Genomic DNA, 15,000 nt, shown 5'->3' on the forward strand with positions numbered 1-15,000 from the left:
AGTACTGATATAAAATAGAATCTCTTTGGTAATCATAAAAGCTTTGGGAATTAGTTACTATAGTCAATTCGTGCCCGTATTTATTTACATTTTTATCGTAAATACATTTATTATTGATTTAAATTCACACATGAATGAATACGTACAACTTTTATTTTATTTTTTTTAGTCATGTTCAATATGTTTGCCAAAGTTCACTAATGAGGGGTTGTAAATTAGCACGGTTGCCAAATATTGATATGAGCTTTTCATTTCAATTCCCTAGTTAACTATTAGTATTTGCGATTAGGTGTACACTCACGCACAGCTCGGGTCCAATTGTGCTTTCACTCTTTATTTCTTATTTTTAAGATTATTTTATGTGTAAATTTGACGCAACCGTTGTGATAGAGTGTTTGGTTTTACTGATTTTATATCTCTCTCTCTCTTGAATTTTGGTATTAGAAAATAAGATGAGATTGAAATGCATTTATCTTTGTCACGTTGTGGCGTCAGCTTAGATATTCCTTTTTTATTGCTAAGTTTCTTGGTTCTTATTTGGATTCTTGTTTATCATTATTTTTTTTTCTCTTTATTCGTTCCAGGTGAAGCGGTGGTAGTTTCAAGAGTTTTCGCCACAGCGGTTTGATTGTGGTAGTACCAGATCTTGCGGTAGGTGTTGGTTCGTTTCTATGGCGTGCATGAGTATATTCCCTCACAGAACCACAAATAGATACTCTTCCAAGTGTGAGATGTATATTGGCGTATACTTTTCTCAACAGAAAATATATCGGAGAACCAGCGTGTTTCAACCTATCTTCTTCCCTTCCAGTAAGTCGTTTCCAGCCACGGGAGTGCATGGACAAGCCCCCGGGACTCGTAGGGACTGAGCGAAGCTTCCCAGTCCCCCAGACAGGGCCGGCAGCCATGCTAGCCAGCAATAAGCGCCCGCGATTAGACAACATCCGGCCACCCATACCCAATGGGCCCGGTATGCACGCCCGCCCACTGGTGGCCCTCCTTGACGGGCGTGACTGCGCCGTCGAGATGCCCATCCTCAAGGATGTGGCCACGGTAGCCTTCTGCGACGCCCAGTCGACCTCCGAAATACACGAGAAGGTATGGAAGAAAGAGGCCGATTTTCATATGATTGTGGATTTTCATCATATATTAAGTTCGTGCATATGTATACACCTTTGAATATTTGTTAAAAAAAAAGATTGATATGGGTTAGTCGCCTCACGCATCCCTACACATCCTTACGCATCCTTCATTCACCCTCACAAACTCCTCACATATGTTTCATTTATCTTCCACTCACCTCTTACTTACCGATACATCTTACGTCTCCCGCAGGTCCTAAACGAGGCAGTCGGGGCACTCATGTGGCACACCATCACACTCACCAAAGACGACCTTGAGAAGTTCAAGGCGCTCAAGGTGATCGTCCGGATCGGTAGCGGGATCGATAATGTTGATGTTAAGGTAGGTTGGAATAGATTAAAAAAGTCTGTCTGTCTGTCTGTCTGTCTCTCTGTCTCTGTCTCTCTGTCTGTCTCTCTGTCTCTGTCTCTGTCTCTCTCTCTCTCTCTCTCTCTCTCTCTTCTCTCTCTCTCTCTCCTTCTCTCTCCTCTCTCTCTTGTCTCTCTCTCTCTCTCTCTCTCTCTCTCTCTCTCTTGTCTCTCTGTCCTCTCTCTGTCTCTCTCTGTCTCTCTCTCTTCCCCGTCTCTCTCTCCCTCTCTGTCTCTCTCTCTCTCTCTCTCTCTCTCTCTGCTCTTCCGTTCTTCTCTCTCTCTCTCTCTCTGTTCTCTCTCTCTCTCTCTCTCTCTCTCTCTCTTTCTCCTGCTCTCTCTCTTCTCTCTCTCCTCTCTCTCTCGTCTCTCTGTTTTGTGTGTTGTGTTGTTTGTGTGTGTCGTGTGTGTGTGTCGTGTGTGTCTTCTCTCTCTCTCTCTCTCTCTCTCTCTCTCTCTCTCTTCTCTCCCCTCTCTCTCTCTCTCTCTGTGGTCTCTTCTCTGTGTCTCTCTGTCTCTGTGTCTGTGTTGTTGTGCTGTGTCTGTGTGTCTCTTCTTGTGTTTGTCTCTTCTCTGTCTGTGTGTCTCTCTGTCTGTCTTCTCTCTGTCTGTCTTGTCTGTCTGTCTGTCTGTCTTGTCTGTCTCTCTCTCTGTCTGTCTGCTCTCTCTGTCTGCTCTCTCTCTCTCTCTCTCTCTCTCTCTCTCTCTCCTCTCTCTCTCTCTCTCTCTCTCTCTCTCTCTCTCTCTCTCTCTCTCTCTCTCTCTCTCTCTCTCTCTTCACACACACACACACACACACACACACACACACACACACACACACACACACACACACACACACACACACACACACACACACACACACACACACACACACACACAGTTTCATTTTCTTAGTCTTACTCTCCCTCTTGAGTTCTTGTTCTCCTTTTAGTCCCCTCCCCCCTTCCCCTGCTGTTTATTTTCTAGTTCTACCCTTCCCTTTGCATCCTCTTTTTCATATTTACATATACTCCCTTCAAACTTTAGTTCTTTTAATTCTTCTATATTTCACTTTAAATATAATTTTTTTTTTTTGTAATTAAATCAGTGATTCTCAGACTTATTATCAATCATGCAAGGTTGGACAGCATGTGAATATTTAAAGAAGGAGGTAAAAAACGTTAAAAGTAAATACAGTTGTACAGTGGAATTATACACAGAGTGGCTATGTATCCTAAGAATATGTCATAACTTTTGAGAAAAGAAACAATTTGGGCAGAGGAGGAAAATCACAAAGTTCTTCCCCAAACTTTTTAAAATGCAGATGCTGGAAAGATCTGGATGGTTGAGATCTGCATTAATGTAAAATAACTTATGATGGAGACAGCCTTTTACTGCTTATTATAGCCTCTCAATTTTCATTGTAAACTTGCCCAACTTGTGTTAAAAGTTTTAATGTCTCAACTTTTGGAAGTTATAAAACTTGTTTCACAGGAAACAAAAAGTTGAAAGTTAGACTCACGGTTAACTTGAAAAATTTCTGGACTTGACGAAAGTTAGCACATTATGGAGCCGTCGATGAGATTATATCTTGGATGTACAAGTAAAGTTGCTTGTATGATATTGTGTAAGCTAGCATTAACCTTTAAAACTGAGTGCATCTTAAGACTTGATGAATGGTTATTTCTGTTTTCGTTATAAAAGGAAAAAAAAAACATGTTTAGTTGGGTGCAACGAGGCTTGTCTCCTGTCTCTTCTTATTTCTTTTTATGAACATCTCAAAGAAGTTTGGAAAGCTTTGCCAAAGTTAAAACTTTTGCTTTAGACTTGATAACTCAGTAAGTTGATTGCTGGATTCTTCCAATAGCAGAGTTTTGGGATAGTTAGAATTATTCTCTCATGATTGGTTCCACAGTTAGTTTTTTTTTTACCCCCCAACCCGGAGTTCTTTTTAAAGTTTGATGAGGTCTGGACAAAGGAGAAAAGTTTGTGATAGCATTGAGAGAACCCAAGGGTTTGCAATTAGCCCAACTCTTGGCAACTTGCCATCAGTATTGGTATTCAGAACTTTGGGTAGTGTTCATATTAAACTTTTCATGCTCGTCTTTTTTATCTAATTTAGCTCCCATTTCAGGGGTTGACCAGCTGGGAAGCCAGTCACAGAAGTAGATGTAGAAATGATTTTAATTGCATTAGGTTGAGGATTTATTGTGTTGTCGTTTTACATTATACTCCTTTGTTCTTTCTCGTTTTTTTTTCTTTAACTTTCTTTTTGTGAGTGTTATTCAGAATCTGAGATGCTGTTTATATACATATATATATATATATATATATATATATATATATATATATATATATATATATATATATATATATATATATATATATATATATATATATATACATTAAAAGCAGTAAACCATTATTCAGATAGAGTGGGGTATCTTATTGTAACAATTAAAAGGAGTTTATTTCTTGAACATGTAGTTTCAATCCAAAATAAAGGAAGTTCATTATGTCTGAACAACTCAAGATATTGATTATTAGAATGAAGAAAAGGGCAGTCTGTCCAGGACATGTTTGTCTTTATAGTTATTAGGTTTTGTATACAACTAATGTTGGCATATAGACATGGGCAGTTATTGTAGGATGGTTGTAAATGTGTGGTTGATAGTCCAAGTGACATTCAGTTAACAACAACATGCAGTCTATACTGTAGGGGAAGAGATGCAAGTTGTTGCCAGACTATAATCAAATTAATAGAATCTTAAGCACAAGTGTTCTTTGGTTTTTCAAAATCCACCAGATGTCTTGGAAAATACTCTGAAGATACTCATTACTCTTTTGCACTTTTTAACAGGCTGCAGGAGAGCTGGGCATCGCAGTGTGCAACGTACCAGGTTACGGAGTAGAGGAGGTTGCCGACACCACCATGTGCCTCATTCTAAACCTATATCGTCGCACATACTGGTTGGCCAACATGGTCCGCGAGGGGAAGAAATTTACGGGTCCCGAGCAGGTGTGGGAGGTGTGATAATAGATTAACCACAGTGTTTATGCGCCATACACAGAAATTCTTCTGCCCTGAGTATTTTCCCATGTATCATTGGAAAATATTGTGTATGTTGAACACTTGTTTATGGCCCATAATCACTGTTCATTCCACAAAAAGAAAAAAAAAAGAAAAGTGTTAGGTGATGAGGTAGCTACTTAATTTCTAATTTCTTTAAGGGTGATTGTCAGTTGTAACTTTTTAACAGTGCAGAATTTAGGATAGGTTAGGAAAAGAATTAGACTGTAAGAGATCTTGGCCATAATAAAAAAAAGAAAGAAAGAAAAAAAAAAGAACCTAAATCCGTACGGCCAAAATGTAACATTTAAGGGTAACATATTTAATTTGACCATCATAGAGCATGGTATTTCAATTTCTTGTATTTCAACCAGGTTCGAGAGGCAGCCCAAGGATGTGCTCGGATACGTGAAGACACACTGGGAATAGTTGGTCTTGGTAAGTTGGCCTTTTTACCAGGAAAAGTTATAATATATACCTTTAAGATATGTACATATATTTGATGTTTTTGTGGGTAGCATTTCCTACATTCACCACTCTCAATAAATGGACTGTTCAACAACACAGGTCGCATTGGGTCTGCTGTGGCGCTAAGAGCAAAAGCTTTTGGTTTCAACGTCACATTTTACGATCCCTACCTCTCAGACGGGATCGAAAAGAGTCTGGGCTTAGCACGAGTATACACACTACAGGTTTGTGTCAGGATTTACATGTTTTGTTATGACCTTTCACGCTCAGTACATGAGTAAAGGTTTAGTAAGAATGTTAAATGTTTATTTGTAAAGGATATGTGATATGCTATAAATGAAATAAAAAGAAAATTAAAGCATTAGTGCTAACTAAATCTAGCTATAGTACTTATTGCATTATTTTTTTAAGGTTAACAGTCATGGTTCTTTCTTAGGTGTTTGTAGTTAGAGCTAAGATTATTATCTATATCATCTCTTTGATAGTCAGACATGCAAGCGATGACTTGGCTTTTTCTAATTTCTCAAGATTTTTCCCACTGCAGTAATGTATATTTTAGTTTACTTGAAAAGTTTATACTTTAATAACCCTGTTTTACATTTCAGGATCTGTTGTACCGAAGTGACTGTGTCTCTTTACACTGCTCCCTCAATGAGCATAATAACCACCTCATAAATGACTTCACAATTAAGCAGGTAAGCTAGTGTGTATTTTCAAAATTCTCATATGCATTTCTATTTCCAGATGTCTTACAGTTTTCATACAAGACTGTGAGTTTTGTAACAGCCTTTGTAGAGCAGGATGTGTTTGTGTATATACAGGAAAGGGAAATAGTTTGAGGGTATAGTGATGACAAAGACCCAGACAGAGTTGAGTCAGGAAACCCTCTTGGAAACCCTGTAATCATCAGGAAACCAACTAATAGTGAATTGTTTCAAAGTGGATGAGTTTGGGAATATGTTCTAAAGTTTGTTAATCATTCCTGAGGGTTACTGTTCCTACCTAGAATTAAATTTTCAAATACAGAGTGATTGAGGGAGCTTAGCATGAAAGTTTAGTAATCTTTCTTTAGGTTGTACTGTATGTTTTGTATATGTAGGAAGTACTATTTGTCTAAAGGAAAAGCAAGATTAATATTTTTCTTAAGTTTGTGGAAGTTTGATTAGGTATAAAAACTGCACACTACCATAATTTAAAGAATCTAGACATTTTAGAGAGGTTAGCAGTCAAATGTGCAAGGAGAACAGTCTTCTGTTGTATATTTATGCCATAAAAAGATAATTTATGTAATTGAATTTTCTGATTCTGCTCTTTACTCTCCGTGAAATAGTGTCACTAGTGTCACTGTCTCATCATCAAATATAAGATGCTATGAATGGTGTTCATGTGTTGGTACTTTCAGATGTAAAGTCCTTTGGTAAAACCATTTTTGTGTGTAGAGTATATCTTCAGAGGATTTGTTTCCTCCTGAATTTTCTTTCAGTATTAAAATTTAGCAAGTCAGCAAATTGTAGTTTCATCTAACTTCATTCTTTCTTTTTCTATTCATAATCTTCAGCACTTTACTGGAAAGGAAACCAGCTCATAATGGGAAAATCAGTATCATTATGTAAAAAGAGTAAATGATGCAAGATAGAAAATGACATCAAAAAATGAATGTGAAGATCAAAAGAGATCTCAGGTTCAAGAAAAAAGTCACAAGCTTTGTATAATACTGAAGTATTGTTGCAAGAGAGCTTACAATTTTTTGGAGTGTGATATTTTTCTGTCACGGGAGAAAGCAGTTAAAAAAAATATTCTTACGCTTGTTAAAAGGAATTATTTATTTATTTATTTATTAATAATCTAATGCTACTACAAGAATAGGAACTGTAGCTTCCTAGGAAGTACAGTGAAAGTGTGTATTATATTGTGTGTAGAACAGGGTTTCCTTTTCTTTTTTGTTTAAAGTCAGAGAAATAATGACATTAGGCATTATTTCATAAATAGACTATTGTTAAGTTTCCTTCAGTCCAAGCTTTTTGATATAAAATTGTGATATGCTCATCAGTGGTTAATGGTTTATTTATACTAAGAAATGATGGCAGAAACAATCCCTCCGTTTTTAGAACAAGAGAGCAGTCATTATGGTAATTTCTGCGTCAAGTTATTGTAGTATGATTTGAAGAGTTGAATATTAGATGAAGTAGCTTAACACCAGAATTGCTTTGATGTGGGCGTATTAGTTTCTATTGTTATTTATGAAAGAATTTTGCAAAGTATAGGAAGGAAGTTTCAAATCATTCATTCAAAAGTTTTGCCTGCTTTCCTTAATCTTTTTAATTTTCCTTGTTATTTTACTATTATCCCTTTTTTATTTCTAGCACCATTTCTATAGTCCCATGCACATTTTTTGCCTTCCCTTTTCTTATAAATTCACAGTAAATTGAACCTTCAAAGTACTAGGTATCATCATAATTAATTCTCATTGATTTTCATAGTTAATTCATAGTCAGTTAATCCCAAGATCTTTCTCCCTTCTACACCCAGATGCGGCCGGGGGCTTTCCTGGTAAACACTGCTCGAGGGGCATTGGTGGATGAGAATGCCTTGGCCGCGGCCTTAAAGGAAGGCAGAATCAGAGCCGCCGCACTTGACGTTCACGAGAATGAGCCATACAACCCATTCCAGGGTATGCTTGCTGGGTCTTTTTATTTGTCTGTTTGTTTTTGGGTTGTCTGATTGCCCATGGGTATTCACTGTCAGGGTAAGGTTAAGGTTAGGGTTTGCTAATTCATTATTGTTAGTAGTAGTGTTAGTGTTAGTAGTTTTATGATTATTTTTATTCATTACTATTGTTATTATGATTATTTGACATTATTGCTGTAAAATACTGTTATTTATTGTTAGTATTGTTATTTTTTATCATCATCATCATCATCATCATAAAAATGATGATAATGGTAATAATGATAATGATTTTGATGATAATGATGATGATGATGATGATGATGATAATAATGATGATGATGATGATGATGATAATAATGATGATGATGATGATGATAATGATAATGATACAATTTCTACTGCTACTACTGATAATCAATAATAATAATAATAATAGTAATAATAATAATAATAATAATAATAATAATAATAATAATAATAATAATAATAATAATAATAATAATAATAATAATGACTCATAATAGTATTACTCAGTGCCGCTGGAAAAATGCTGTGCTTTTTTTTTTTTTTTTTTTTGTAAACGTCACGAAACATAGATGGCTCTGCTCATACTTAGCCACAAAAGGAGTCAATTAGTAGACTTTCTTGTGACTTTATCTGATTTCACCTTTCCTTGAATTAGTGGGAGATTTTTTTTTTACTAATGCTATGAATATTGATGCTGTTATTTTTATTATAGACATTATAATTACTATAATGTTATAGACATTAGTAAAATCAATATAAGATAACGTAAAATATTTTAAAAAATAAAGGAAAAGGGTAAACAAGCTCATTGGTGACTTAGTACAAGAGTAGGCATCTATGTGTAAAAACAATAAAGTAAAGCGGGCATGACATGTACATACAAACCACGACCAGCAGATTTGGGTTAATAATGATAAATGATGATAATTGGTGATGATGATTATTGTTCTCATCATTTCTGATTGTTTTGTTGTTATTACTACTTCTATTATTACTACTATTGTTATTATCACTAGGATTACTACCATTTTATTATTACAACTACTGCTATTATGAATATTTATTATCATTGTTAATGTTATTGTTATTGTTGTTTATTGTTATTATTTTGCTTATTATTGTTATTTGTGAAAATATGTTTGGATGTTAAACAGAAAGTTTAGAAGTTTTATCTATTGGAACTGTAAAGAAGTGTTTATGTCCTAGTTTTGATTCACACCAGATATAATTTTTTAGCAATAAATGTATAATCAGAAATGTCAACTTCTCTTATGTATTGCAGGACCTCTCAAAGATGCACCAAACCTGATTTGCACTCCGCATGCAGCATATTACTCTGATGCATCCAGTAATGAGTTGCGAGAGATGGCTGCCAATGAGATTCGCCGTGCAATAATAGGCCGCATCCCAGAAACATTACGGAACTGTGTCAACAAGGAATATTTCGTGACCAACTATAGTGAAGGAGGCGTCAATGGCACCGTCCCATACTATGTCCCAGTTCACTCCACCACACATGACTCTGTGCCCCCACACTCAAGTGGACCCCCGCCCACAAGCCACGAGGTGCAGGCATCCCTCCACCCCCACACTTGCCCCCCACTGTACCCGCAAGTGGAAGAACCTCGCCCCAGACTGGACCCCCTGGTCCGCCCGGTCCTCGAGAATCCACCTCCCCATAACACAAACTTCCTTCACCAATTCAACTATCAACCCTCCGCTGTAAGTAGGATCGGCAATTTTCCTTCTATTGTGTATTTATTGGATTTATGACATTTGAAAACTCTCTAATCAAATGATTATATTGTGGAGACACATTTTGGTATAAATTAGCATCATTAAAACACCTCCCTCTTCTCTCTCTTTTTTTTTCTTTTTTTCTTTTTTTTTTTTTTTACTTATTATTATTATTTTTTAATATCCTTCAGGTGACCACAAGTCAAGAGTCATTCCACCATGAAAGCTGAGTCGAAGTAATTACAGGTGGCTGCTACTAAACACTGGGTTATTTACTCAGAAATCGTGCAAAGTCTATGTACAAATTTGCCTATTGTTCCTTGATGTTAGAAGGACCAAGTCCCCCCTCACCTCAAAAAAGTGCAATGGACGCTGGGGAAAGAGGTGAAAGTGAGAGGGTGCGAAGCATTGTGTGTATGTGTTGATCTGAAGTGAAGATGCTTGTGGAGGTTATTGCCTGAATTACGGCACTGCATTTTTGGTTATTGTATTTTTATGTTAACTATTTTTTACTCTTTGCAGTTAGTGTAAGGAGGGGCTGTATTACATTACTACAGGCCACCCCTAGGTAAAAGAAAGGCAGATATTGTAACTCAGGTTCTTATCCTCTGTCATGTATGCAAAAAAGTATTCAGTCCTAAGATGGAGAGATCCTAGGTCATAGAATTTCCTTTTGGGAACATTTTTAACATTCTGTGACCCTACTTACCAAAAAAAAAAAAAAGAAAAAAAAGAAAAAAAAAAACAACTAAAATTTGAGATATCAGGTAGGAAGTACACTCAAACTTGCAGTATTATATTACTTACATTATTTTCAAAGACAGAAAAATTTTAATTTTGATTATTTTTTTATTTTCTTTTGTCTCTTTACAGAGGTCATGTTTTATACCTGTAGGGTTTCCTCCTCACACAAAACAGGTTTTCCTTGCATGATAAGTCAGACTTGTCAAACTATGTAAATCAAATTGTTTACAGCTGTAACTCTTTGGTCCTATATTATTTTTTTCTTCTTACTTCAGAAAGTAAAGGGTAAGTTTAAATGCAAATGTAAATTTATTTTGAAGTGTGGTTATGGTTTCCCTACTAAGATTTTGATTGTCTATTTGAATGCTTAATAGGCCAAAACTTATTCAAATTGTGCTGCTTTATTACTCAAAAATTCCAGGAGCACATACATTCATACACCAATATCAGGAAACTCAAAGCTCATTGGAAGAGCAAGTCCAAACAACACGTCTCCAATGCCTAATTCCAAAAGTAGAAAGAGAAAAAAAAAAATTATTTGTTTCAGCTTGGCAAGTCATCCATCTTGTTTACAGTTGTGAAATATGAAAAAAAGTAGTCTTGCTATGTAAGACAATAGTGTTCACCAAGAACTGAATGGCATGGGATTCTCAAAGTGAAAATAGATGTGAAGCAGTATTGCACCAGTGGTAAGGGAGGAATAAGCTAATTTGGTATCATTGTGCATTATAAGAAACTTAGCATCCAACATCATTGTTTGTGTTACAGCTGTTGCAACTATCAAAAAAGTAAATAAATAAAAGGAGAGAAGAAATTCTTTTTGCCATCTACAGACGGAGGTCTCACATTTTGAACCATAGTTTTGAAAGCATTTGAGTAACAGACATCCTCAAATTTAACAATCTGGCATAAGTCTGCGGGAAAGCCTTATAATCAAATACAAGACTTTGTACATAGTTACTGTAAAATATTCATAAGTGAAGATAAAATCCACAGGTAACACGGGGATGTATCCATCTTCATCAAATACTCAAATACCTGTTTTCAATAGTTAACCAGAATACCAGAACCAAGTGCAGTAAAACGAGTGCTTCAGATGTGACTGCTTGAGAGTTGCACATTTTTAGGAATTCTTAGTGCCACTCCAAGGCAGTGTTGTTTGACTCTGGTACAAGGGAGACCAGTTTATATCATGAGGAAGAAAGATAAACAAACAAAAAAAAAAACAAAAAACAAAAAAAAAAGATGATTGTTATGATTCATAGAAGTCATGTTCCTAAATGAACTGCACTTAATTATTGTGCAGTTGTAAAGTTTTTTGTAAAACCCGTAGCCAAGTGCATCGTAGTTATCAATAAAAGACACAATGGTTGTCGTCTTATTAATTAAAATCCTGTTTGTATGAATTCATACAAGTACAGCACAATACTTTCAGCTCTTACATTTTTTTTTTTTTTTTTTCTTAATTTATTCATTTCTTTAGTGACAGGTAATTCTTGTACCAGAGGTATAGAAAAAGCAAACATGGTGTTTATCTATTATAGTTCTTTCAGTACTGGAAATAAATCGTTAACTATCAGCAACTCTGCAAAAGTCAGGTGTCCCCCAATGTTAAAAATGCAACAAGATTCTAACCAGCTAAAAGCATGTTTCACAGGCCAAATTTTAGGAGCAATGCTGATAGGACTTACATGACTGACCTAAATGAAAATAAAATATGCTTTTCATCGGTGTCCTTGTAATAGCAAGTGAAAAAGCAGGACTTTGAAGTAAAAAAGATAAAAAAGATAAAAAAAATAAATAAAAAAAAGAATTTATCTGACATTTAAAAGGGGATCCATTATTATGTTTCTTAATCTCTCTGAAATTCCTGCTCTTTTGCTGATTTCTTACATGCCATCTGCGGCTTACTGCAACTCAGCTGTTCTGAAACAAATTTTCTAGTTAAGATGTAGGAAGGAAGTTGAAGATATGATCTTCCACCTTATTTGAGAATAAATTTTTTGAAATAAAACTTTCTTTTTATTACATTTGAGGTGAATGAAACAATATAATCTAAACTTGTCCTCTCTTTAATGCAGAATATAGATTGGAAACAATAAATTTGCCGTTTCTTCTACATGGGGAAAAACAGCAATCTTTTCTAAACTAAAATAATTAACAATTTGGACACTGGCTGCTTGTAAATATATATACAAAATAAGAAAAAGTTATCTGACTGGAAGATGCCATAAAACAACCCTGTAATATGTCATCTTCAGTCCTATTATGTTAACATAAAGAGGTGGATTTATCTCAAGGATTAACATGTGAACATTGACAGTACTTATACATGATGAAACTAACTCACACTCCAGTCAAATAATAACCTGCTCAGCTTCACTTGAACCTGTTCAACAGGAATAATTCATACAATCCATAAAATAAAGGTGAATTATTAAAATTATACTCTTACCAAATGTAAATGCAACACTTGCAGAAATGTTCCGAACCTCAACACAACTACTTAAAAAGAAGGAAAAAAAAAATATATATGATAATCCTTTTAGCAGCTTAACATGACAGAAGATTTACTTGATGTCTGGCTCCTACTAATTATTGTGCACCATAGGAAATAACAAACATATTTAGTCAATCTCGTAGACATTGGTTTTCATGAGCGTCTCCATGGAATGTACCACTGGTGCTCCATCAGAAGTGCTGACAACTCCCAAAACCTGAAAAAGATCAAATATGACTATTACTACAGTACATATGATGAGTAGGTATGCTGAAATCTTTAGGAAGTAGACCAAGTGAAAGTGAAAAGGAAAAGGAAGGAAGGATATAAAAAGAGTAAGGAGGTTCAAGGTAAAAAAGCTAATGGAGAGAAGAGGGAGAGAACAGTTATGCTTGAATACATTTTGCATATATTTAAAAATATATATTACTTGAGGTCTATCATAATAATGTCACAATTTTTAGAAAATCTTAATTTTAATGTACAAGCCAATTCTAATGTAATGTATTTTGGACCATATGTGGACAGCAAGGCCTGGATCCAATGGGTTAAACTTACTTGATTGAGAGGAAAAGACAAGGAAGGGGTATTCTAATTAATACTTAAACAAGCAACAAAAACAAAGTGATTCAATGGTAAACTACCTGCTGAAAATAAACATACAAAACTCCTATTGTACACTTTACAGTAATATTCAACACTTTCCACTTTCCCTGCCACTTTCTACTTCACCAGATCTTTTCCCATTATAAAGCAGTTTTTAGTCTTTAATCCAACATATTGGTGGTTGACTTATTCTACTTTTGTGGGCTACAATGCATTATGTTCAAGAATTATAAATTACTTTTAATATCTACAATAACTTATAATATTCATCCTATAAAAGAAAATATTTATTTTCAACATTACTGGATGGTATGTGTTACATATAAATTTTACTTTAGTTGCCATGTGCTTGGATCCTGAAAACCATTAACTCCTTAGATCTGGGTGATGTGACCATCACGTCATGAAAAAATCTGGCTCAAGCACCAGGTGACATGAACAAGCTGTTAAGGGAAATTCTGGCTATAGGCCAGGTTACGTAAACCTGTTGTTGCAAGTGTTTCAGTTGAAGGCTGATGTATGAGTGTAGAATGTAAGTTCTGTGCACAGGCGCTATGAAGGATGACATTTCCATGCTGAGCATCATATTCCTGTTGCCATGACCTACGACACAGGTTGTTTTGCAGAAAATTGAATATTATGAAAGAAAAAAAGAAAGAAAGAAAGAAAAAAGAAAAAAGAAAAAAAAAAAAATATATATATATAGTTTTATTTTTCTTGGATTGAGTTGTAGAATACCTAGAGAGATGATATGGAGTCTATGCAAAGAAAACAGTCTATTAACATCTGGATAATGCAGATCAAATGGCAACTATGGAAATATTGGAAAATGGCCAAAAAGCTAGTCACTTATGTGTAGAATGCGTAAATAACTGCAAATAGGAGGCATAGAGTCTTGTTTGCGTGCATCTGGCCTACAAACCGTAGGCCAGATGCACGCAGTAATTACTGTGACAACCAGATCCAATCTTGGAAAGCTTTAACCTCTACAATCTGGATGATGTAACCATATGATAAAAAAATTTGGCTTGTGGTTGATGTGAACATGGCATTATTGGAAAATCTGGCTCTGGGCTTGGTGACGCAAACTTGCCATCATCAGTATTTCAGTGTTTCGGCTGAAAGCCAGGTGACAGGAAAGACACAAAGCTCTGGGAGTGATTAGACTAATTTAGTGTTTAGAAAGGAACTTTTGCATTAATTCTCATCAATAAATGAGTATGAAAGGTAATGTCTGGGAGCCATGACTGAAAGAGTGCCAGTTCTAGGGAGGATGCCATTTCCATGCTTAGCATCCTACTCTTGGCCACCGTGACCAGCAGTGCAGGTTCGATTACAGAAAATTGATGATGATGATAAAAAAAAAACTTTTTTTTTTTCCCCCTGCACCTAGTTATAAACTACCTAACTACCTAGGGAGATGATATGGAGTCTAAGCAAGGAAAAGTCTATTGCCATCTGGATAAAGCAAATAAACTAACAAATTGTGAACAATGGAAAATGGCAAAAAAAGCTAAAATTTTATGCATAAAAAGAGAAAATCATATTGCAAAGGGGAGGCATAGTCTTGTCACCACATGACTCTTCATGTGCATCCGGCCTACAAGCTGTGCGCCTGTAGAGGAGCCACTCATGAAGCCTAATGCCCATATTTTGGTCCATGTGACTGCCATGAAGCAACCGATCCAAGGGCTTATCCTGTATCT

The 15,000-nt window shown here is 35.6% G+C and overlaps 2 protein-coding genes across 6 annotated transcripts in view; one reads left to right on the forward strand and one right to left on the reverse strand.

Annotated features, from left to right (window-relative positions):
- The window catches only part of LOC119580851 (C-terminal-binding protein-like), a 67,954-nt gene extending 55,961 nt beyond the window's left edge, over positions 1–11,993 (forward strand). For 3 of the 5 annotated variants that reach the window (XM_037929012.1, XM_037929031.1, XM_037929021.1), the window contains exons 3-12: positions 585–651; positions 812–1,098; positions 1,336–1,464; positions 4,333–4,500; positions 4,917–4,980; positions 5,110–5,234; positions 5,616–5,705; positions 7,540–7,681; positions 8,990–9,429; positions 9,636–11,993. In XM_037929012.1, coding sequence (XP_037784940.1) covers positions 838–1,098; positions 1,336–1,464; positions 4,333–4,500; positions 4,917–4,980; positions 5,110–5,234; positions 5,616–5,705; positions 7,540–7,681; positions 8,990–9,429; positions 9,636–9,674 — 1,458 coding nt within the window. In that variant the 5' untranslated portion in view covers positions 585–651; positions 812–837 and the 3' untranslated portion in view covers positions 9,675–11,993. The remainder of the gene's footprint in view (positions 1–584; positions 652–811; positions 1,099–1,335; positions 1,465–4,332; positions 4,501–4,916; positions 4,981–5,109; positions 5,235–5,615; positions 5,706–7,539; positions 7,682–8,989; positions 9,430–9,635) is intronic. The other 2 variants (XM_037929042.1, XM_037929053.1) reach the window with 1 other exon arrangement.
- A 249-nt stretch (positions 11,994–12,242) lies between these two features.
- Positions 12,243–15,000, reverse strand: part of LOC119580843 (coatomer subunit delta-like) — a 17,090-nt gene continuing 14,332 nt past the window's right edge. The window contains exon 9 of the mRNA XM_037928999.1: positions 12,243–12,905. Within this exon, the coding sequence (XP_037784927.1) occupies positions 12,816–12,905 (90 nt within the window). The 3' untranslated portion in view covers positions 12,243–12,815. The remainder of the gene's footprint in view (positions 12,906–15,000) is intronic.

Source organism: Penaeus monodon, chromosome 2, assembly GCF_015228065.2.
Source record: "Penaeus monodon isolate SGIC_2016 chromosome 2, NSTDA_Pmon_1, whole genome shotgun sequence".
Lineage (NCBI taxonomy): Eukaryota > Metazoa > Arthropoda > Malacostraca > Decapoda > Penaeidae > Penaeus > Penaeus monodon.